Source organism: Silene latifolia, chromosome Y (genome assembly GCF_048544455.1).
Source record: "Silene latifolia isolate original U9 population chromosome Y, ASM4854445v1, whole genome shotgun sequence".
Classification (NCBI taxonomy): Eukaryota; Viridiplantae; Streptophyta; class Magnoliopsida; order Caryophyllales; family Caryophyllaceae; genus Silene; species Silene latifolia.
Window position 1 is genome coordinate 464,849,210 of NC_133538.1, and position 26,562 is coordinate 464,875,771.

Below are 26,562 nucleotides of genomic sequence, written 5' to 3' on the forward strand. Positions count from 1 at the left end.
CCTAAGGCCGTAGCCTGCCTCAAAATACTCGATGACCCACTCGGTTGAGTACAACCTACTCGACCGAGTTCACTATGCTCAAAAATCTGTGGTATTATAGCTTTCATATACAAGGATCAAAAGATAAAACCAGAGTGGAGCAGCACTAAACTTGGTTATAATGAGAATTTCAATTCACAAGCTCCATAATTTAGTAGAAGAGGGTAAGAGAAGTGGTCACATGCTGCTCAAGAGTAGGTGGGGATGTCAATAAAGCATAAACATTTAAGTGTCAATTAGTACGGTCCGGATTCTCTTCATTACCTAAAAAGAAATGGACATCCATTACTTTTAAACGGTCCGGATTAAATCTTGGAACGATCTAATGGTTGTAATTATTTCATAAAAGTAATGTTTAAATGAGTGGAAAGAGAAAATATATTAGAATAAGAGTGTATTAAAGAGGTAATGGAGAGAAAGTAATGGAGAGGATCCAAATTTCAATTAGTAGATGGGATGTCAATCACATTACGTTCTTTAAAGAACGTATTTCCCTTCTCCTTAATGTGGTTGACACAAGAATAGATAGCTCCCATAATTCCGAAAAGATTTGAACAAGGAGTTTGTCATCCTGGGTATTATTATCCATAATAAATAGATCCCCAAGATTGACCAAAAGCAAATGGTAATCCATTTTATAAAAACAAGACTAAGAGAAGAAACTATGATTTAACGAAAATAACAAGGTAAATAACTACTATTAAACAAGCGATAGTGAATGAAGCTAACAAGAAAGAAGAAGAAAAACTATAACCACACATCAACCCGACCGCCTCAACTACCAACCCAAACGAACCCCGTCAGAAAACAACAGTGACCGTCAACGGTCAACCTCTGACCAAAACAACAGAAAATGATCTTGTGTACTAGATTTGAGTCTCAGTCGCAGAAGCGTAAGTTTACACCGGTCAAGGTGTTGCCTTGTGACTAAGAGGTCACGAGGTTCAAGTCCTTACAGCAGCCTCTTACCAAAATGACAATGGAAGGCTTACCTCTATTACACCTTTGTGGTGAGACCCTTCTCCGGACCCTCGCCTTGTGGGGACGCCATCGTGTACCCGACTCCACTTTAGTTGAAAGTGGTGCTAAAGGCCAAAGCAATTATGGTGACAAATTGACGAGGCGCCAATACTCATACATATAATTGGAGACTTAGAGCTGAAATAGGTTTGTTTCCATGAGGTAAATGGAATCATAAAAGCCTCAACGAAAACGAACTTCGACTACAAAGCAAACAAAAGACTATATCAACTTGAGCTTAATGGAAAAAGGACATTTTAGTGTCTACTTCAATTACTGAAACTCCCTATAATTGGCTAAACATGACCAGAAGTTTGTCGAAGACAACCAGTTAGAGTATGAATGAGCAGACGAGCTCGGCTGAATATGGAGCATCCTAAAAGAAATCTAAAGGATGAAACGTGACAGCAAACAATCCTCAATTGAAGCAAAGAGATGAGTATGACGGATCTAATTAGGATGAAAATTGCTTGCAACAAACTATGAAATTCTGATATTAACACCCAACAAAAATTGTCACCACAACCTTTGACCAACTTAAAACTTGCTACGACTCTGATAATAGAAACTAAAATAAAAACGTATCTCCCAGAAGTCCAAAACTTTGGCATTTTCAAGATATGGAAGACATCTTCGACAAACAAGAAAAATAGAACAAACAAAAGACAATTTAATTACATTGTATTATATCAGATGAACCAAAAAACGCAGCACTATCTAGGCTTCAAACTTTGTGAGAGATTTTGATGTAATTCAAAAACCTGTTAAGAGCCTGACCACTGTCAATGGCCTCTCTGGCTCTATCTAGGGCTGAAGATATATCTTCTGCACCATCACAACCTAATAAGTGATCTACCATACCCGCATTCAACACAATTCTATCATATGCGGGTCCTTTCTCTCCTTGAAGAGCTGATATCCCAAGCTTTATATTCTTCGCTACCTGCAATTGCCAGCAGTTCAATGTATCTAAAGATTAAGAGTAAAGAGACTAAACAAAAAGGATATTTTTCTGCACTTGGGCCAAAAGCTTCACCCACTAGCCCACTAAAAACTTCTCGTAAAGTCATAACTACCCATTATATGGGTCGGACTCCTGATCAACTCATGATAGGACCGTCTCATACGAGAATTAGCGGTTCTAGGGTTTGACATATAAGTATACTAGTTTGAATACCCGTGCGTTGCAACGGGGTAATTAACTTATTTATAATGCAAAAAAAAAAACGTTATAAGGGTTTAATATTTACATTCTATGTCTAATGATTTGTTTACATATTATTAAAATATCTCTTTCAAAAAAAAAAAGATTAATATATACGTGGGTTAACTCTTATTTATAATCATATAATCACCTCACCTTATACTAATCTTTCGATGTAGGACAATTCTAATATTTATAAGTAATATATTCACCAAACTTGGATTATTTTTCTGATGTGGGACAATTCTACTATTTATACGTAGTATATATTCATCAAACCTGCATTGTTTTTCAATGTGGGACAAATAACATACTCAGAATTACACCATCTTTTTTTGCACTTAGTTCGACATCCAACCAGACCCCGAATACCGAATATGGACAATTGTTACTCATTATATCTAATAGTTGTATTTAAATTTAATAATATGATCAAGTACTCTCCATTAATATTTGTACGTTGTTTTTCTTCAATTTTTTTTTTTTATCATAATTGAGATACGGAAATTTCCCATGATATCCCTTAATTTTGTCAGATTTTCCATGTTACCCCTACTTTTAAAAATTTGCCTATGGTACCCTTGAGGTTCCATTTTTTTGCCCATAGTACCCCCTAATGTAAAGGCTGTTAAATGGACGTTTTGTTTGATGGCGTGGCAATAAAATAATAATTAAAAAATAATACTCCATTTATTGTTTTATTGGTACGGATATCTCTTCTAAATGAAATTTTAATTAACTATATCATTATAATATTGGAAATTTCTCATGGTGACCTTGAACTTTGATAGATTACACACGGTACCCCTAATTTTAAGTTTTTACAAACAGTACCCCTGTGTTGACCTTTTTCTTTCGCAGAATATCATTTGACAACTTCCGTCATAACGCCATTACTCCCATGACTTGTGACTCCTTTTTCTTTTGTTATCTATTTTACAAACACTTCATCATCTAATTCCTAAATCCATATTTTATTTAATAAACTAACATTTAATACCTAAATAAGAAACCACAAATAGCATGGCATGCTCAATTACGCATCTAGTTACTCATAGGAGTAACGGCGTTATGAAAAAAGTAAACACAAGGGTATTATATGTAGAAACTTAAAATTAGGGGTATTAAGTGTAATCTACCAAAATTCAAGGGTACCATGAAAAATTTCCGTTATAACATTGACTATTTTATCGCTCTTTCTCCCACCTAAAAAAATGTTACAACTTTAAAAATTTAACATTTAATTCAAAATTATGTTTAAAGTCTCTTATATAATAAGTATACTTTGAGAGATTTAATATATTTTGGGTGATGCCTAAGTTTCAAGGATAAATCCTATTTAATTATGGGATCACCCCACCTTATGATAATCTTCTGATGTGGGACAATTCAACTATTTATACGTAGTATATATTTATCACACCTACATTATTTTTCAATGTGAGACGAATAACATATTTAAAGTACACCATATTTTTTGAACCTAATTCGACATCCAACCTGATTTAATAATAAGCAAATACTATGTTATCTATTAATATTCATACGTTTGTTTTCTATTTTTTTTATCATAATTAAAATATGTGCAAATAATATGAACCTATACTCTAATGATAGAATTTTTTTTTAACACAATTTTAATTATATTATGTAAACGTAGTATATTTATCATGCCTACATTATTTTTCAATGTAAAAAATATAACATACCAAGAAGTACACGTCTCTTCTTAAAAAACTACTATTGTATACATATTATTTTTCTTTGAAGGTAAAACCACTTAGTCTCGATCATTAGATAGGGATCTCTACATCGTACATATAACGACTCATAACGCTCTATTACTGCATTCAAAAGACAACCATTAGTAAATCTTTAGTTTTGTACTGTGTCAGGAGACTACCATTAGTAAAACCTTTAGTTTTGTATTTTTTGATTTTCTTGTTCATGTTCTTAACTCTTTCCCTGGTAGTTCCCAACGATTTCCACTTTATTTTTTATATCATATCGTAGATAATGATAGAAAATCTTAAGAGCTCTTTAAAACAATATTGATGAGACTCAAAAAATTTTGGGTGAATACATAAGTTCCAAGTATGCCTCCTATTTATAATCATAGGATCACATCACCTTATACTAATCTTTCGATGTTGGACAATTCTACTATTTATATGTAGCATATTCATCACCCCTACGTTATTTTCCAATGTGGGATAAAACATACTAAAAATTACACAATTTTGCATACTAAGAAGTTTTAATATGTGCAAATAATATGAAATTTATACTCTAATGATAGCATTTTTTACCACGAAGCTAATTATATTATTTTAATAATTTTTTTAACGATACTTTTTTGCCAAGTGAAATGTAAAAGTTTGATATAAAAATTGGAAATATCACTTGCATATAATTTAGGAAACATATATATTATAATAATTAAAAGATATTCCACTTTTTTTTCACATCAAAAATTATTATTTATGATACTTTCCTAAATTAATTTTTGATGATGTGGACGCTCGAAAAAACTCTCTTATATATATATATATATATATATATATATATATATATATATATATATATATATATATATATAGTAATAAGATCATCTAAGTCCACCTCTTACATTTGAGTCCATAAGTCCTCCTTATAGCCATTGGATGAGGAAGATGGAGGGTTGAGATTGGAAGCAAAAAAGGATGATTAATGCCTAATAAAACACTCCCCTCTCTACTTTACTAATCCATACTAATCAAATATTAATCCACTATATAACCTTTATTTTTCCACCAACTTCTCTCTCATTCACACAATTCACTTCTCTACTCTCTCTCTAAAACCCAAATTAATTCCAAACCCAAATAATTCTCTCATCCTAACAAACCCAAATAATTCAAAATCTAAAAAAAAAAAAATTCCCTCCATAACCCCACAACGCCTCCTACCCCGCCACCAGCCCACACCCCACCTTCCCATACCCACACGACCACCACCCACCCCCCCCCCCACACCATCACCACAACCCCACCACGCACGACACCCTCACACCGAAACCACCACACACCTCCCCCTGCCGACAACCACTACAACTCCCTCCATCGCAAAAACCGCCGACCACTACAACTCCCTTCATCGGCCGCTCTACCGCCGACCACAATGCCACCAGACCTCCCACAACCCGACACCACCACCATATCTCCCGCACGCCACCCCTACGATGCCGCCTCCACCAGCCCAGTAAATCTGCCCACACCACAACACCCTTCCCGCAACCACCCACACAACAACCACGCTCTTGGTTGGTCTGTAGTCTCGGATCTTTAAGATCCACTTTTTTCTTCTTTTTTTCAAATTTTGTTATATTATTTTCTTTTTCTTTATCTGACAAATTTTGTTATGAGTGCATCCCAGATTTGCGGGATTTTCGTTTATTATTGCTTTTTTTTTTTTTTTTTTTTTTTTTTTTTTTTTTTAGATTTCGAGTTCTAGATCTCCTTTTTCCAGATTTTGTTTTTATTTCTTTTTCATTTTTTTTAATAAGATCTTATTTGTATTTTCTTTGTCTTGTTACTTGAATTTTTTTTTAGTGTGTTACTATGACATTGAATTTTTTTTTTAAATTTTAGATCTATGTTTTGAAAACAAATTGTAATTTTTGTTTATTTTTTTGTCTTTTTACATGGATTTTTTTTATTTTGGGTGTTAGTATGACATTAGTTTTGATTTTGGGTGTCTTGTTACATATCATTTTAGCATTACACTTTTTTCTGTTAAAATTATACCTTTTTTTGCTAGAATAACACTTTTTTTCTGTTAAATTTACACTTTCTTCATTAAAATTACACTTTTTTCTGTTAAAATTATACTTTTTTTTGCTAGAATAACACTTTTTTCGGCTAAAATTACACTTTTTGTTGTTAGAATTACACTTTTTTCTGTTAAAATTACACTTTTCTTCATTAAAATTACACCTTTTTCTATTAAAATTATACTTTTTTTTGCTAGAATAACACTTTTTTCGGCTAAAATTAAACTTTTTGTTGTTAGAATTACACTTTTTGTTGTTAGAATTACACTTTTTTCTGTTAGAATTACACTTACCTCTATTGGACTAATGTTACACTCTCAATGGACTTGGTCATATTCTCATATTCTCATTGGACTAATGTTACACTCTCAATGGACTAAAATTACATTCTCTCGATGGATTTGAAATTATACTTTTTCGGATTAAAATTACACTTTTCGGACTAAAATTACATTCTCCTTGACTAAAAATAACAATCTCATTGATTTGAAATTACACTTACGGACTAAAATAACACTTTTTATCATTAAAATAACACTCGTAAAATGCTAAATTTCAATAACTTGTGATAAAATGACAAAAATTCAAAATATTATTCGTTAAAATCACTCGAAAAAAATTGAAGTTAAACTTGTAAAACGCTAAATTCTCGAAAATATTTCTTAAAATTACACTTTTTCTTTGTTGGAATTACACTTGTAAAATCCTAAAATGTCGAAAACTTGTCTCGAAAAAAAAAAAAAACGAAAAAAAAAAAAAACAATTCGAAAACTTGTCTCAAAAAAAAAAAAAACGAAAAAAAAAAAACCGAAACGGGAAAAATGTTGACAAAATTTTCATAAACTTTGAAGTATAAGACAAAATATGGTGTTAATTGTGTATGATAATGAATTAGTGAATGTATTATTAAAACTAGAGAGAGAAGTGAATTAATTAGTGTTAAGTGTGTTTTTTGCTTTCAATCTCAACCTTCCACCATGCATGATCCAAGGGTTGTGGGAGGGACTTATGGACTCAAAAAAAAAGGGACTTAGAAGAACTTATCACTATATATATATATATATATATATATATATATATATATATATATATATATATATATAGAGAGAGAGAGAGAGAGAGAGAGAGAGAGAGAGAGAGAGCAAAGTTCTCCTAAGTCCTTTATATCTTTTGAGTCCCTAAGTCTTCATATGGGCCTTAGGATGAAGGGAATGGAGGGAGGAGATTGCATCTCAATGAAGGGCTACAAATGCATCTAGCTAATCTTCCTCCCTAATCATTCATAATCTCCTCCTCATTCTAATCTTATTCTTATCATCCACTCACTCATCTCTCTTTCATTCATTCCAAAATCAAAACCACATCTCTCATCCTCTCTTCCTCTCATCAACAATCCTAAAAAAAAACCAAAAAAAACCAAAAAAAAAATCAAAACAAATCTGAGAAATAAAAAAAAAATTATAAAAAACCCTCATAATCCTCACGACAACCGCCCTCGACCGCCCCCGACAACCGCCCATACGCCACCGCCACAGCCAGCCCCACTCGACACCAATACCACCCCACGATCCACCAACACCCGCCCAACCGGCCCCGACAACCCGCCCTTCATCCCTGCATCCTCTTTCACCACCGCCCATTACCACCCACGCCCACATCACTTCCTCACCACCCAACAACCACCGAAACAACACCACTTCCTCACCACCGAAACAACACCAAGCCGCCACCACGTCCGGCCAGAAACTCAGGACCACGAGTAACCACCGCCGCACCACCTTTTCTTCTTCCTCCTCTCTCACTATTACTAGATCTTGGTTTTTTCATTTCATAATATTTCGTTTTTTTTTTCCAGAGGGTTTCGGTTTTTATTTTTTATTTTGTTTTCATTTTTTATTTTTTAGTTTGGTGAGATCTTGTTTTCATTTTTTTAGTTCAACAAATCTTGTTTTTTTAGTTCAACAAATCAAGTCGTTGGGTGGTAGTTTTATTTTTTAGTTTGGTGAGATCTTGTTTTCATTTTTTATTTCAACAAATCTTGTTTATTTCATTGTTATTATTAACATCTCATTGCATATTATTTCGGTTTTTTTCATTGTTATTATTAAAACCTCATCCACCATTGAAATCTTGTTTATTTCGGTTTTTTTCTTTTTGATTTTTTAATTTCGGTTTTTTTATTATTTTAGATCTAGTATGGTTGGTATTTATTTTGGTTTTTTATTTTTGTAATTACATATTATTTTGTGCTAAAATTATAGATCTTGTTAAAAAAAAATGCACAACCTTCAAACATTAAAGGTACACTTTTTTTTGTTAAAATAGCACTTATTTTTAAAAAAAATTACACTTTTTATGTTAAAATTACACTTTCTTCTGTTAAAATTACACTTTTTGTTGTTAAAATTACACTTTTTTTGGTTAAAATTACACTTTTTTTTTATTAAAATTACACTTTTTCCTGTTAAAATTACATTTTATCTGTTAAAATTACACTTATTTCTGTTAAAGTTACACTTTTTTTTGTTAAAATTACACTTGTCATTAAAGTTACATTTTTTTCTGTTACAATTACACTTTTTCCTATTAAAGTTAAAATTACACTTTTTTTGGTTAAAAATATACTTTTTCCTGTTAAAATTACACTTTTTTCTATTACAATTACACTTATTTCTGTTACAATTACACTTTTTTTTGTTACAATTACACTTTTTTTTGTTACAATTACACTTTTTTCTGTTAAAATTACACTTTTTCCTGTTAAAATTATACTTTTGTTGTTGTTCAAATTACACTTTTTTCTGTTAAAATTACACTTTTTTCTGTTAAAATTACACTTTTTCCTGTTAAAATTACACTTATCTCTATTAGTGACTAAAGTTACACTCTTGGACTAAAGTTAGACAGACTAATTTGGACTATTTGGACAATTTGGACTAACTAATTTGGAGAATATGGACCAAGTAATTTGGACTATTTGGACTATTTGGACTAACTAATGGACTTATTTACGACTAAATTGAATACAATATTTACAACTAAATTTGGACTAAAATTATACAATTTTGGACTGAAAATACAAAATTTGGACTAAAAATACACTTTTTACACTAAATTTGGACTAAAAATACAATTTTGGATTGAAAATACACTATTTACGAATAATTTTGAACTAATAATACACTATTTACGACTAAATTTAGAGTAAAATTACACAATTTGAACTAAAGTTACACAATTCATTTATTTTGAGTCGTTGAGATTATGTAATTTCAATCATTGTCCACTAAAGTGTAACTTAGTAAATTGATAGTGTGTGTATCTTTTATCATTTTATGAGTGTAATTTTAGTACACAAAAGTGTAATTTTAGTCCAAAAAAGTGTAATTTTAGTCTACAAATGTGTAACTTTAATCCACAAATGTATAACTTTAGTCTACAAAAGTGTAATTTTAGTCCACGGAAGTGTAATTTTAGTCCACAAAAGTATAATTTTAATCCAAATTGTATAAGTATAGTCCAAATTTGTGTATCTTTAGTCCAAATTGTGTAAGTTACAATTTACAAATAACTCCATTAGTTAGTCCAAATTGTGTAATTTTAATCCAAATTTGTGTAACTTCAGTACAAATTGTTCTAGCTTTAGTCCAAAAGCGTACTTTAGTCATTGAGAGGTTAACCTTAGTAGAGATAAGTGTAACTTTAATAATAGAGATAAATGTAACTTTAATGAAGACAAGTGTAATTTTAACAGAAAAAATTGTAATTTTAACGGGAAAAAGTGTAATTTTAACCGGAAAAAAGTGTAATTTTAACGAAAAAAAGTATAATTTTAACGGGAAAAAGTGTAATTTTAACCGGAAAAAAAGTGTAATTTTAAAGAAAAAAAGTGTAATTTTAACAGAAATAAGTGTAATTTTAACGTTAAAAAATGTAATTTTAACAGGAAAACAACTGTGATTTAAACCGAAAAAAGTGTAATTTTAACGGAAAAAAGTGTAATTTTAATGGACAAAAGTGTAATTTTAACCGAAAAAGTGTAATTTTAACCAAACAAGTAAGTTTAATAGATCCTAAATCACACAATACCAAGACAAAATTTTAAATACGAAATTTGGCAAATATATATAACAAGACGGATATTAATGATATCAACAAGAAAAAAGTAAAGAATGAGATTTCATAACTAATAGATTTAGTACTAAAATCAAACTATAATTTGTAAGAATGTCAATAACCGGAAAAAAAAAAAAAAAAAAAAAGACCAAAACATCAAAATTGAAAAAAAAAAAAAAAACAAAACCGAAATGAAAAAAAAAATGGGTCAATGAAAATTGATCTATTTTAGTAGATCTAAGATTAAAATAAAAAAAAAACTCAGAAATTTGAAACAATATTATATAGCAAGACGATATAAGGAGAAAAAAACAACAAAAAAAAAATAAAAAGAACACCCAAACATCAAGTTTAAAAAAAAAAAAAAAAAAAAAAAAAAAATTAAAATATGACGTCGGCGGTGTAGTGATTTGGCATGTGGTGGTGTTGGTTGGTGGTGGTAGTTGGATGGTGAATGAGGAAAAGATGAGTAAATGATTTATTTGGATTTTTCGGGTTTTTTATTTGTTTGGGTTTTTGGGTTTTTTTTTCTTGGTTTTTTTGGAGAGAATATGGAGAATTGAGATATAGAGAGAGAATAAGGAAATGTGATAATGAGTTGGTGAATGAAAGATGGGGAGGATTAATGTAGTTAATGAGAAAATTAGGGGGAGATGGCAAAATTAGAGCATTAACCTTAATTTTTTTTGTTCTCATCTTAGCCCTCCATTTCCAAGATCCAATGGCCCATAATGGGACTTATGGACTCAAATGTAAGACATGGACTTACTTGATCTTATTACTATATATATATATATATATATATATATATATATATATAGGATCCGGTGAGAACGAACTAATCAACCTTTATTTAATTAAAAACACAGTACAATTGTCTTAAGAAATTAAAAAAAACACGGCACAACCTCCCACCATCCCAAGTCCCAACATGTCATGTTGCCACCGCCAACAGACGGCGACCACCACGACAGCCACCACCACGACCAGCAACAGACGACGCCGAAGGCACAACCACCATCATCATACGCCGCCGAGCCTGTTACTGTCTCGTTCTCAATCAGTCATTGTCGCGACCAGATTTGCGGCGCCGGCGTGTTGCTTCCAATGGCGATAAAATTGATTCGTGTCAGACAAGTCGTCGGCGACAACTACTTCCACCATTCTGAAATTCGACAACAGCTGATTTCCATTTGTATGCATTCTCACTCTCTCACTAGTCAACATCTAATGACGACACAGTCCACCACCCATGACCCACCTTCGTTATTTTCCCATCTATATCAATGTATCTACACCAATCTTCGATGTGTCTACCTAGTATTTCGATGTATCTAACATATATACACAATATTATTTACTAGGCACATCAAAATTCCTATGAGATACATCAAAACTACTTTAAGTTACATCAATATCAAAATTGGTCCGACCTTTAATTTGATGATGAATCTGATGATGGTGAGGGACAAAACAAAGGTGATGGTGATGAAGAGATCTCTAGTGGCGCGACTTGGCCTGACGCTGCTGAGGTTGAAGACGGTGATGGTATTGTTGAAATGTAACTTCGTCCGACGAGGATATCGTCGGAGCTCCGGCCGCAGACAAGTATAGTAATTGATGGGATTAATGGATTTAATTGATGAAATTATTGTTGGAGCTCTGATTACATGGGCTCTTGTTAACTATAATGGTTAACAATGGTAAATTGAAAGGAAATTAGCAAAGGAAATGGGTGATCAGAGTTTAAGGAAATTAACAATGGTGAATTGAAAGGAAAGTTGAGGTAGTATTTTTTTTTTTTTTTTGGAAAAGAAAATTGGGTTAGTATAATAAGATGGGATGGCAGTAGGTAGTTTACAGATAGTGGACTTAGAGAGGGGAGTTGACTTGTACTAATAAGTTTGATGGGTTTGTTTTTATCAGCCGTAGGATTATATTTAATCTAATGGTTATAAGTCGTTCTCACCGTTCTCATCGAATGTTCGTTCTCAGGATCTTGACTATATATATATATATATATATATATATATATATATATATATATATATATATATATATATATATATATATATATATATATATAGATTTAGGATCCGGTGAGAACGATCATTCGGTGAGAACGGTCATTCGGTGAGAACGACCCTCCTCCCTTAGATAAAATAAGATGAACGGCTGATATAATATAAAATTCTCTATTAAACTCATTAATTAAATCCTATCAACCCCTTCTCTTCCTTCGTTCTCCAGCAATTACAAAACTCAACTTTTACAATTTTAATTCAATTGACAATTTCATTTTAATTCACCATTGTTAACCACTAATGCCAACTATACATTACAACCATCACCATCTCCTTCTTCACTTATCTTCAAGCAGCAGCCCACCGACCAATACGCCGTCGACATCGCCCCTTTCCTTGACACCTCTTGTCCTCTTCTTCAACCCCGCCGCCTGCATGCCGATGTATCACCGGGAATTGATTTGGATAGTCGACATCACCACGTCTTCTAAGGTTGTTAGAAAACTAGTCGGAATCGTCTGTTAAAGTGGTAGTGTCCTGCAAACGATGTGGCTCATTCTCGCCTGTGATGTCTAAGTGATTCAGGGAAGTAGTCGGCGTCGTCTGGTGACATCGAGAGTACATTCTGGCGGAGGTTGGTAGGATTTAATTAGTGGGTTTAATTGAGGTTGGACATCGTCTGAGTAATCTGCTACTTGTATTAGTCACCGGAAATCATCAGATTCATCACGTCGGAGCTAATCGAAATTAGTGTATCTGGTTTATATATTGATGTATGTCAAACAAATTTTGATGTACCTATCAATTAATTTTGTGTATCTATGTTGAGATGCATTAAAATAGTCGTTAGATACATGAAAAATTTGTGTAGATACATCAAAAATTAGTGATGGGTAAAGTTGTAGACATGGTGTAACAAGCTGGTGACAAACCTCAGTAATGGAAGTCAAAGGAAGGAGAGGAGAGAGAACACTAAAGGGGAAGCTATGACGAGGTATTTTCGACGAATCTCCGGTAGTTACATGTGAGGACAGTGAGGGACGACTGACGAGGGTTAATGGAACAGGTTTATGGGAAAGGGGATTTTGGTCGGAATTTACGGCACCCATGGCATCGTCGCCGCTGGTCAGCTCGACAGCTCTACGGTGGTTGGCTTCAGTAGAGCATAAAGAAAATATAAACATAAGAGGTACTGATTCCGGCTAATCGACGATATAATAGAGTTCAGTCCGGCGACTTTATGGCGGGGATGGCAAGATTCTCCGACGAGATTCTTCTCGGAGCTCCGGCAACTGGGCTCTAGGTGGAATGTGTCAGGTTGTAAAATATTAAATGACGAAGGAAGGGAGGTGTGCGTGTATCAAGTGTATGTGGGGTTTGTTTTAAATTTAAACCCAGACTTTTATATATTATTCTAATCTAATAGTATATACGTTCTCACCGTTCTCACCGAGTGTTCGTTCTCACCAGATCTTGCCTATATATATATATATATATATAGGATCCTATAAGTCCACCTTATTTAGGTGAGTCCTTGAGTCCTCATCTACGCCCTTAGATCTAAATAATGGATGGCTAGGATTAGAGCAAAATAAAGGACTGTGATATAAATACCCAAAACCCTAAACACTCATTTCATTCCCTCACAACACAAATATCTCATTCTCTCTCTTCTTCCCATCTCTCTCTAAATTCTCTAAATTCCACTGCCGCCACCACCCACCTCACCGCACACACCTTTCCCACTGCCGCCACCACCCGCCTTTTCCACCTCACCGCACACCTCTCATTCCACTGCCGCCACCACCATGCACGCGACGCTGCCCCTTTAATCCACCGCCGACAACAGCAACAACAACAACACACCGCCTGTGTTACTCAGACACGCCGACACGTGTCGGTGTCCGACACGTGTCGGACACGGCTATTTGGGGTGAATTTTCCTGTTTTGTGGTCTAAATTGAAGTGTCGAAGTGTCGTGTCGTGTCGGACACCGACACGTGTCTGACACGCGACACGGCACTTAAGTGAAGTGTCGGAGTAATAGAGTACACCGCCACAACCACGATGACGCCGCCATAAAAACCGCCGCACTTCCTTTTTTTTTCTTTTTTTTTTCTTTTTTTTTTTTCAGATCTCGTTTTGTTAGATCTTGTTTTTAGCGTTTTTAGAACTTCTTTTGGTCGGTGGTGCTAGGTTAGTCTTGTGGTAGTGTGTTGTTGTTTTTCGATTTTTTTCAGATCTATACTTTTTTTGTTCTTTTTTTTTTTCTTTTTTGTTCTGATTTTAATGGGTTGGTTCCCTTGGTGGTGTTTGCCACGGAAAGGAAAGAGAGGGGAGAAAGGATGAAGATGTGGCGGCAATATGGAGGATTTAATTTTTTTTTTTTTTTTTTTTGAGGTCTTTTGGATCTCGGTTTTTATGTTTGTTCGTTTTTTTTCAAATCTTTTTTTTTTTTGGTTGGCTGATGGTGGCGGCAAGGGTGGTGGCGGTGGTGGTCATGTTTTTTTTTTTCTAATTCGTTTTTTTTATTCTCTGTTTTTTTTATTTTTATTTTTATTTGTTGTGGTCGGTGGTCAGAAGGCGGCGAGGGTAATGGCGGTGGTGGTCGTGGTTGTGCACAAGGTGGTTAGACTAAAGTTACACTCTTTACGGACAAAAGTTAGACTCTTACCAGACTGAAGTTACACTCTTATCAGTTGTAATACTCCGTATTTATAAGTCTTGGGGTACTCTATCGAGTAGGCCTTACTCTGTCGAGTAAGGATAAGTTGCGTTTTAGAAAAGTTTCTGACCTGTTGGGTACTCGATCGAGTAGTTGGGGCACTCGATCGAGTAAGGTGGTACTCGATCGAGTAGCCGGTTTTACGGGGAGTTTTCTCGGGTTTTGTTAATTATGCGATTAAGGTATATAAGCTTTGTCGTCATTATTCTAAATCACTTTTGCAAAACCTAAATTACTGTTTAAGAGAGAAAGCAAGCAAGTTCTTCATCCTAATCGCATTATTAGCAATACCCGGAGTTTGGAAGGTCAGTTCTTAGCGTTGATTATACCGTTGAGTTCCTTGCGTCGAGGGTAAGATCTATGTACCCTTTTTATTGTCTTTCCTTTGATTTGGTTAAACCCTAATTTAGAGATTTGGGGGTTTTATGTGTAGTATGTGATTTGGTAGCCTTTATGTGTTGTATGATAGGAGGAGGGTTCATAGAGGAAGCTTTTTGATTCAAAGAGAGAGAGACCGTCGATTGTGTGCTTACCGGGTAGGATTTCTACTCGGTATTAGTCCCATAATGGGATATTGGTTGATGTATTGTGTTTGGTTGTTTGATATAGTGATTGTATTGTGATTGTGGTTGTGATCGTTGTTGATGGTTCGCGAAGCGTGGCCTCGGGCGAGTGGGGTCACTTGCGGGAGTGGCTTCACGCCCTAGTTTCGCCTTATGTGGAACCCGCCACGGAAGGGATGTGCACATTAATGGACGGGGTTATCGCTCACTATGTGGAGCGGGGATTTGGTGGGTACATTGCGGTCCCCCAGCTGGCGGTAAGTCAGTGGACGATCGGTGATTGAGATGATTGGATTTGGCGTGATTGTGTGTGTGTGTGGTTAAGGCATCATACACATTTTATCGTATTGTTAGTATATATTGAATTGTGTGATTAGTCTCGACCCGGTGTTGTTTTGTAAACTGCGGTGATCCATTCGGGGATGGTGAGCGGTATTGAGATGAAATCTTGCAGGATATTTGGGATGGCCACGACGTGATGATAGGAGTCTTTATTTGTAGCTTATTAGTTATTTACATTTGATTAGAAAGTCGGTTTGAGAACATGTATTGCATTTTGGTTTGGTTTTGAGAATTGTACTCTTCACTAAGTATTTATATTTAAACGTTGTTTCTTCATTGTTTATTTGATTATCATTGCCTCGGGTAACCGAGATGGTAATATCTTCATACCTGAGTGGTCCTGGTAAGGCACTTGGAGTATGGGGGTGTTACATCAGTCTCTTTTTTACACTCATATCGGACTAAAGTTACACTCTTAACAGATTGAAGTGACACTCATATCGGACTAAAGGTACACTCATATCGGACTAAAGTTAAAGTTACACTCATATCGGACTAAAGTTACACTTATTATGACTATAGTTACAATCGTAAATGAGTAAAGTTACATAAAATTGTGTTAAAATTATAAAATTTCAACATAAATTAAAAATTACATAAATTTTACATAAAAAATGACTTAAAAAATTAAAGTTACATCCTTAAAATACTAAAATTACACTTGTAAAACAGTAGAGTTACACTCATAACGGATTGGAGTTACATAAATCGTTAAAATTACATAAATGTAAATTTATATATTTAAAATAATATTATATAACATAAATTCAAATTTTTGTACAAAAAAATGACTTAAAATGAACAAATTCAAATTTTTTATATTATAAAATGATTTAAATGATTAAAGTTACATTCGTAAAGAATTAAAGTTACACTTATGGACTAAAGTTACACTCATAAAGTACTAAAGTTACACTCAAAAAATGAGTGGCTAAGATTAGGACTTATGGACTAAAGTTACACTTATAAAGTACTAAAGTTACACTCAAAAAATGAGTGGCTAAGATTAGGACTTATGGACTCAACCAAATTTGTGGACTTATAAGTCTCTCTCTCTCTCTCTCTCTCTCTCTCTCTCTCTCTCTCTCTCTCTCTATAGAGAGAGAGAGAGAGAGAGGTGGGATCAAGTGAGAACGATCACTCGGTGAGAACGACTCTCCTCCATTGGATTAAACAAATCAACGACACACATTAATTGGTGATAATATCCAATCCCATGGTCCCACACTCCCACCCTCTACCACAAATTAACATCCCACAAATCCAATTACCAAAACTCTCAATCATACAACGAGCCAACAACCCACTATCACAACATCTCAACTGCCATTGTCGAAGGTACGATATCACATCACCGGCACCGTCGTGCGACAAAATATCGACCAATACCCCATCTCCCTCAAACCCATTTCATCAACCCTCGTCCCACACTCTTTAATCTGCTCAGGTGTTGTTATCGTCGGCGAGTAACGATTTATAGTAACCTACCGCCGCCACTAGCGACAGTCAATAACGTCGGCGAATATCCCTTGGTACAAACCTGCATACGAGGAACAAGCTAGCACACCACCACCTTAGCAACCGCAAGCGACCTATTTTTCGACTACAGATAATCAACAGCGGCCGAACACTCTTCTCAGTTTAAGCAAAACGCAAATAGTGAATTTTGTTTCTATGTTGATGTATCTCAAACAATTTTTAATGTACATAATAACTAATTTTGTGTATCAATGGTAAGATACATACAAATAGTTATGCTGTCATCATCTTTGTTGTTTGCGTTGTCACCATCACCAGATTCATCATTGTCGAAGGTAACGAAATTAGTGTATCTGGGTTAAATATTGATGTATCTCAAATTAATTTCGATGTACCTAGTGACTAATTTTATGTATCTATTTTAAGATACATTAAAACAGGGGTTAGATACATCAGTAATTAATGTAGATACATCGAAGCATAGCCAACTCTGTCGCCGTTGAAAGCATCACGTCGGCGAGAGAATTTATAGCTCCGGCAAGATGATTAGTGCTGTTTGTAGCTAAATGTGGAATGTGTATGGTTGTGGTGGCTCTCGAAGATCCGGGGGTGGTGCTCTGCCGTCAATTGAGCGTGCTGCTAGTGTTTGCTTACCGGAGCTCCAACTCCGGTGATAGTATGTGAAAGAGAGGTTGTCATCATAGCTCATGGGATTAAATTTGGTTGTTACTGTCTTTTTAATTAATTTGACTGCCGATTGCAGTATGTTGAAGGTGGATGGTTGAGGTGGATGTCGGAGATTCGGCGGCGACGAGGTGGATTCGGTCCTCCGGTGGCCGTCTGACGACGTGTGAGAGTGGTGGCCTAGTGTCTGATATTAATAAATGGGAATTATATTATGGCAGGGAGTTTGGGAAAATTGATTCATCGGGAAAGAAATTGTGTCAATGTTGATTAAATTAGCTTGTTCTCACCGTTCTCACTGAGTATTCGTTCTCACCCGATCCTAAATCTATATATATATATATATATATATATATATATATATATATATATATATATATATATATATATATATATATATATATATATATATAAAACTTATGAGAAAATAGCACACTTGCAGAATGCCGCTACACTTTTTTCCTTCACTACAGTGACAAATCCCTACTTACTAGAGGTTATCCACATCCACCTAATATTCCCAGACTCCAGTTCCGACCTCCTTACAACTTCATACTTTTACAAGATTTAATATACTTACGTGGTAGAAAGCGCATTGTACAAGAGGATTGAAGGGTGGCGAGACATGATTGATTGAATGAGGGTGATTGAGACAGGAATAATCTAGCTGAGATTGAGTAATATATGTCATTGATATCGGAGGGTGAAAGGAAAATCTCTCCATCTTTTTCTTATATAGCGGTTGGAGCGAGCCGCTACCTAGGTGCACATTGGACCACTGGACCCCAAGGCATACATCATACATAAAGTTAGCCACACTTTTCATCAAAGTGACAAACTCTGACTCATGGTGGCATGATCATTTGCTGGAGCAAGGGTTTGAACTTGAAACTCAGGAGTTATTATTAGTTCATGTGTTAACGAACTATGTCAATTGTCAGAGAACTGCTGTCTATGTTGATGACATGGTTTGACTTCTTATTTTCTCATTTGCTTTTTGGTACTTCTCGGCCAGTGCTTACTTTTACAAATCTATTTTCATTTGCTTCATTTATTTGTTCTTTTTCTATAAATTTTCTTCCGTTTCCTTTTTTCCAACTTTTTGATCTCAGTACATCTCCTCTTAGAGGTTGCTTGAATAGAGGGTAATAGTGAAAAGGGTAATAGAGGAAAAAGCGAAGGAAAATAGAAAGTAGTAGGGGCATAGCATACTGGAAAGATATAAAGATAGGACAACACGTTCCATTATGAGGGTAACAGTCATCCACCTCCTCACACAATAATGCTATTAACCCTCATATGGGAGAAGTCCCTCCCACTCCCTTCACCCATTCTCCACCCCTTTATCTTCCCTTCACCATAATCATTTTCCTCATTTCTTCTTTGTTATAAGCTCCATTAACCCACAACAATTACCCCTACAACAAGCAAGCCCTTACTTCTTTTTCATGAGAGTTTCTCAAATTCTATAGTTTATCACCACTCTTCTGTTTCCATTTTTAACCTCCTGAATCATTCTTTTTCCTCTCTTTCACTTTCCTTTCTTTCACTTTCCTTTATATCTCTTTTCAACTCATTTTTAATTAAACTGATACTTTGATTCCCTGAAATTCATCCATGAGATAGTTTGCGTAGCTGATCCCAAATACTTTTATTACCAAGACTTTGTCAGCTGTCATGGCCGTCATTAGCAGAAAGTGCTAAATCCACGTTCTGTTCAGTTTAAGTAATTAAGAAAGACTTAAAGTCGGATTTCTTCATAGGAGGATTTTTTTCCTGAAAGCAAGGGTGGGCCTAGAGACTAGAAATTCATTTATAGGTGTAATGCCTTCTACTTTAATCCTGGCAGCTAATGAATAAAAAATGGAAATGCATTTTGTACTTAGAAAGTGAGCTATTCAGTACTCCGTAATAAATAAATGAGTGAAGTAAGTAAGAAATTGACGTTATAAATAAGATGAACATACAAATCAAGGAACATAGTCCATAGTCCTTACCGATCTATCAGTCCTTGGTGTATCAGTGGGATCAATACCATAGTCCTCAGCATTCACCTCAAAACTGAAACTCTCTCGCGATACACCTGGAGTAAACTTTTAGATTTTAGTTGGAAAAGGAATAATACAATAAATATAAATACAAAACACCTTTGAAATGTAAACACATGCTGCAAATTATGACAGACCATCAATTTCAAAAGCAGCTGGACTGACAGAAGAGCGAAAGCCAGAGCAATAGTTGACTGGAAGACCTTTAGATGAACTTGATGACCGTAACCTGGTTGTCATAGATAATGCCCCTTCTTCACCCTACACTAAGAAATCAGAATTATAAAGAGGATATCTGCTTCTACAATTACAAGCATGAACGAGTTATGTGACAGAAAGGTTAGGTAATAACCAACTAACACTTTTAAAAATGACTCATTACGATGGTTTTTTTCAATTATAAAAAAAACAAATGGAATTATCATTTTGATGTGCCTAGGATTGGATAATCATTTACAAACTCGTTTTGGTGTCAAGAAGTGAATCAACATTAAACAAAGTAGTAACTGAAGTTTCACAAAAAAATAGTAAGAATAAAACAAAAAGTTCGCTTATATGGTTGTGCTTTGAATAAATTATGCTTACATCACACCAAACATCCCCAAAAAGGAATCAAACCTTAGTTAGTAAAATGAAATTTGTGAAACCTCAAAGAACTATTAAGGTTAACCGATGACTGAGACACCAAAGGGGAATTTTTCAGGGTTAGAGCCAAAACGACTAAGCTTCTAACCTTGACAACTAAGCCAGCATGAATGCCTCTTCTTCTCATGAGCATTAAAAGAGGTTCTTCGTATCCTTCATGATAAAATCCTGCAACAATTGCTTCCTTTCCTCGAGCCTGTTCAAAACAATTTAATTCTCAATATTTTTCTTGATTTGCCCAAGGTATTTCAAATATTTAGAATATGTTAGCACTTACAAATGTACTCAATGACATGCAATGCAACAAAAAAAAGAGACAAGTTCCAGTCGTGCTTTGGTGTGGTTTGGAAAACTAGTCCATACACCTGTACATCACTAACCAGTTGAGGGTCTTGAGAGTTGAGACCACTTATCTTGACTATAGAAGACGCTAGACATAGAAAAGTATAACTATATAAACTACCCAAATAAAAATTCAGATAACAGTATCACCAACTTGACTAAAATTTTGAGGTTTTAAAGATAATCGAATTCAGATACCACAGAAATTTATAAACAAATCAAACAAAATGCATCTACATACACACTTACCCTGACGAACTGTTGAACCTTTTCAGATGTTGCCAATGGTGGGCGTTTCTTAATGTGTTCCCTTAATCCAATCAATGAGTATCTGCAGCAATAAGTTTTGACCTTGAGTTTTCAGTTTGACTGAACTGCCTTCTAGAGACATGACTTAACAATTTGCCGCACAACAAGTTATATGATCAAAAGCTGCCCAGGAGTTGTGCAAAATACGGTAGCTTGCCAATGGAGAGTAACACTTGCGAAGGACAACAAATACATTTAGACATTGATGGGTCTAGTCAATAAACTGTAAGCAATTCTAATAAACACATCTTCCTAGATTTTTCAGGATAGTTCAACTGTTAGACATTACAATAATAATTACTGGTATTTTCTGATAAATCTTTTTGAAGCAGGGTCAGTTAAATTGGACAATGGTAATATTAACAAATAATAAATACGTTATCATTTTGGCAACTACTAATAAGCTACTCCCTCCATCCCAATTTTATTGTCCCCTTTTTCTTTATTTTTCCATCTCAAATAATTGTCCCCTTTCTAAATATAGTAACTGGGACTTCACAGGTAATCTTTATTAGTCAAAGGGTGTTAGTGGTATTTGCCTATTTGGCCATCATTTCTTAAATCTAACCTTTGGTTAAAGGGGGACAATTAAACTGAGAAGCAGGGAATACTTCTTAAGCCAATTATGAATCATCAATCGGATTTTACTTTTTCAACATGAAATCTTTAGCTGCTTTAACAAACTATGAATTTGCAAAATCAGACTTTCACTTCATATTTTGCCAAGTCATGAAAATCATATTTTCGAATTGTGATCAATGGATACAACAACCGCTTTCCAGTCTGACATTTTCTGGCCACCTAATCTACAATAAATAGAGCAAGCATTTTTCTACGCAGACAAACTCTTCAATGGTATACACTTACAATGATGGGCGAGCTTCTCGTAAACTTAAATATGAAAAGCCCACATTGTCATCCTGAGAAAAGTAGTAAAGTGAATCTATGAAGTGATGAAGACTAAACATTCCCTTAAATGTTGGGGAAAAAACAAAGTAAATCCACTATTAGAAGTTCAAACCTCAATAAGCTGCTTTGCCTGTGACGTTGTCAAACGTGTATTCGCCCCCATATATTGCAGCATCTGTTCTTCTGTGACACCCCCCTAAAGAAGATTGACGATGTGAACACAACTTTAGAGAATAAAAAAGTAAAAGAGACACACATATAACATCACAAGGAAATCATCTTCAAATAACTCGGTTTATACTACCTAAATGCAAAGATAATAACAAAGTGAGATAGTGTCAATTGATTAGAGTTCAAGTGCATCTCAGAATACATATTCTGACTCTAAACAGTCAAAATCCCTGTGAATTACACCTATTAATCTCATATCCATAGGTTATAGCTGATAGGCAACTTTGTATTAAACTAAAATTAGTGAATGTGTACATGCTGAAGACAACTTTACAACAGGAGTCCCTGACTTAGAAACAGATGAAGCAAGAAGCCACACAAACCAACCTTTGGGGGCATCCAATCCACACCATGAAGCAAGCACGATTCACCGTAACATGATCTCACAGCAGCTACGAATAACGTGCTCCGAAAAAAGCGTGTGTTGCCATCATAAGGTTCACCATAGTGAGTTAAGGACTTTACATCAGCAACTGAAGGAGGGCCTATTGATCGAGAAGAAATACACAAGGACCAATAAATAATATTCAGATGGCAAAGTCAAGTAGTCAACTAATGTGTTTAGATCAAGCCCCTCTAAATTCCTCTTTTTTAGAAGAAAGAATCTGGTTAATAATATGCCAAAAGAGCACCAACCCCATATTTCATAGAATTAGGGGCATTACCAAATTCATCATCAAATGCAAGACAATACGCTTTTAGCTCCCGATTTGTTTCCCTGTTCATGCGTTGACCTATCAAAAATGCGGAAAGCAATGACTCGCTCACCCTTGTTGATTCATTATCTCTGGATCCAAGAAGAACATCTTTTAGCACACCATTAACCTCCTCGTATCCAAGATGACCTCCTGCTAGAACTTCTCGCAAGGCACCAACTAGTCTCATTTCCCTAGTATCTTGTCCTGTATAATGCGGTCCAACAGAACTGCTCGCCCCCATTATGGAGCCTTCTGGATCGGCTATGAATAAAACATCACGGGGAAGAACACGAACAAGCTCTGGCCAGAAAGTGTTCATGGCATGCCTTTCCCCTTCACTCCACTGTGTGGTTTCAGGAAAGGCATTCGCCCTGATAGTCATTCCCGCAAAGAAAGCACCAAGCTGAGCTTTGGAAACCTCACACTCTTCTTTAAGTTCCCCCTTGGCTGAAATTACACAATAACGGGTCAGTCATTTCATATTTAACTTCTGTAGAAAGCAGAGAACGGACAAGAGATAAAAGTGTCATATGTTTTGTCTAGTGTGTTCATGCACATATGGTTAGAACCTTAAATCTGGAGGAACCAAATAGATTAAGACGTGCACAAAACTTAGAGAAATAATTATAGATTTTTCAGGGTTGACCATATCTTTAGCAGGGGATTCATTCTATTTCATCAAAAAATGAGTTCCTGACTTTGCCCATTGCTGCACAGGCCAACTGATTTCCTGCAGTTCAAACAATCCATTTTACAGCCACCTCACATATGATTGTTGTACCAAAGTTGGTTGGCATGTGTGGTAAGGGCTCTCATTTCTTAAACAAGTGGTCCGGTGCGAATGAAAAAATCAAACTTGGGAGGGGTCTATCCATTAAGTTGCCTTCAATACCCCGAAGGGATTGCCCAGCTGTCAATCTAATCCCTCCAACTTTAGGAAATGGAGTTGCCTATAAACATTACATTTCGTACGACGGTAGTAAGAAAGGAGGTATAACATGTAACATGCATTTTCAAATTTACAAATGACTGATGACGTAACGAGTCGATAACATGTACCCCCTCCAGCCCTCAATTCTCTTCTTCAATCTTGCCATTTTCCATGAAAATTGTCTCGTTTACACTTTGTAATTTGAATTAAGACCACACTTATTCAACCCTTGCCATTCCTATTCCAAGGAGTATTTTAATGAAACGTAGTTGTTCGAGAGGGGGTATACTATAGTCATACAAAGGTGACAAACGCTAATACGGAAGTAGCGCAAAAATACTTTTGTGTAAGGCGGGAATTGCGAGAAATACCAGATTTCAAGATGGTGTGGAGAACATGAGCAGCTTGATCATAAGTCAAGGGCTTAGTTTGAGTGGGACCAGTACAAACCCTAGCTTGAGCATCCAGAACCGTCTGATTAGGTATCCGGAGCTCCGGATTACGGTAAGCCGTCGATATCCCCGGGTTTCTGGTAGTGTCCTCGGTCAACGCTAGCTCTTCCATTTTCACCGTCACGGCAATCATGGATAATCTGCATCTCCGGCGAATACGATGGCTGAATTTTAAGGAAGCTGGTATGGCGGTGGGTTGATTGAAGGATTCGACGGCAACGATTGAAGCCGGTGACGGTGATGTGAATGGGTGTAAGCGGTCAGCGTTGAGTGACAGTTTCATTTTCTAGAGGGCCAATATTTTGATGTTTTTTTTTTTAAGAGTCCATCTGAGTACTGTATTATAGACATTAAGGGGTCTTTGGTTCGCGCGTGTGTATGGGTTTGGAATGAGGAATTATATTTGGGTGGTATTGGTTTGGAACTTGATTCCTCGTAGTTTGTTTCAATTTCGGGTGGAATGGGATCAAATTTCATCAAAGTCAAAAAAATCTAAAATACAACATTGAAAATAATTATTTTTTATAAACTATGATCAACTTAGATGATCATAATCATATGATTAATATGATGATAATGATCATAGTTTATATGATTAATATGATGATTATATTTGATGACTGAATTTACAGTAAGAGAAGAGAGAAGAGAGATTAAGAAAGAATATTTGTTATACCAAAACTTATGATTTTCTTACAAAGGGGAAGAGTATATATACTAGATTGTTTCATTGTTTAAGTCGGTTAGAGTTAGTTTTTAGTCTAACAATATCCTAACTAACTCTATAACCAACAGTCTATATTTTTTATACTAAAAAATCATGAAAATGAAGAGTTAATCAATAAATGTAAAAACAATTTCATTTAAAATGTTTCGTTTAAGTTTTTTTCATGTTTTTTGATTTTATTACTTGATACCCATGGGTATCAATCTCATACCCACCTCCCCTCTTGGGTATGAGAAACCCATACCTCATGGGTTTGGGGTATGAGTATGAAACCCCTATTTTTGCCAAACAAACATTTGGTATGGGTTTGACTCATTTCAAACTCATACCTCATACCTTTTTGAGTTGAATCAAACGCTCCCTAAAGCTAGACCTCGCAAAAGTATACCGAATCCGAAAAATCGATCGAAAATACCCGAATCGACACCTGACCGTACACCCGAAAGGTATAACTGAACTTCTCCCCGAAACCTGAATCGGCCTGAATTGATTCGAAATCGAACCGAATTTGTAATATCCAAAATAGACCCAAGATCGAATGAACCTGAATTATTTTAACCTGAATTGTTTTAATCTGAACCGATATATACCTGAACCGATTTCAACCCATACATTAATGACAGAAACCCAACATTGAAACCCGAAATGACCCGAATGTACCTAGGCGTCACATTTAGGGTGTCTTTTTGTACATGAGTGTCACCCCTTTGACGTTAATGAATTAATATTATATCGTAGTTATGCAAAAAAAAAAATTATTTATTACTTTTTTTAAAAAAATATTATTCGTATTATATCCAATCTTTTGAATAAAGACTTAATCCCTTGACATCCGATCCGATTATGGCCTAACTCGAATCTCATCTGCTCTGATATTGACTCGAACCTTATTTGCACCGATATTGACCTAACTCGAACCTGAACCAACCCGAAATATCTACAACCGATTAAAAGTGAAAATTGAATCCAACCTGAATTGAACTGAATAGAAATCGAAAAAAAATATAAACCGAAAGAACCTGAACCGAAAGAACCCGAACCAAAACTGGTCTGATTGACCCGTTTGCCACCTCTAATTAAAGCCACTTAGAGCCGACAAAAGTTAACACGACAAGGACCCAAGACGAATTTAATGGATGTGGGTTAAGATTTAATGACCCATTTAAGTAAGTAGGTTGACACAGACACAATACGAATAACCCGTTTAATTAAACGGCTCATAATTAGGTCGGGTTGACACGAAAACCTGTTAAACCCGTGTAT

The 26,562-nt window shown here is 35.1% G+C and overlaps 1 protein-coding gene across 1 annotated transcript; it reads right to left on the reverse strand.

Annotated features, from left to right (window-relative positions):
• Window positions 1–1,531: 1,531 nt before the first annotated feature.
• Window positions 1,532–24,939, reverse strand: LOC141633478 (uncharacterized). The gene is made up of 10 exons (XM_074445938.1): window positions 24,492–24,939; window positions 23,157–23,636; window positions 22,819–22,976; window positions 22,373–22,456; window positions 22,219–22,271; window positions 21,292–21,373; window positions 20,789–20,896; window positions 20,193–20,316; window positions 20,005–20,090; window positions 1,532–2,002 (listed from the first exon to the last, which is right to left on the reverse strand). Exons 1-10 carry the CDS (start codon window positions 24,853–24,855, stop codon window positions 1,784–1,786), a joined length of 1,758 nt encoding a protein of 585 aa, XP_074302039.1. The 5' UTR covers window positions 24,856–24,939; the 3' UTR covers window positions 1,532–1,783.
• Between the last annotated feature and the right edge of the window lie 1,623 nt (window positions 24,940–26,562).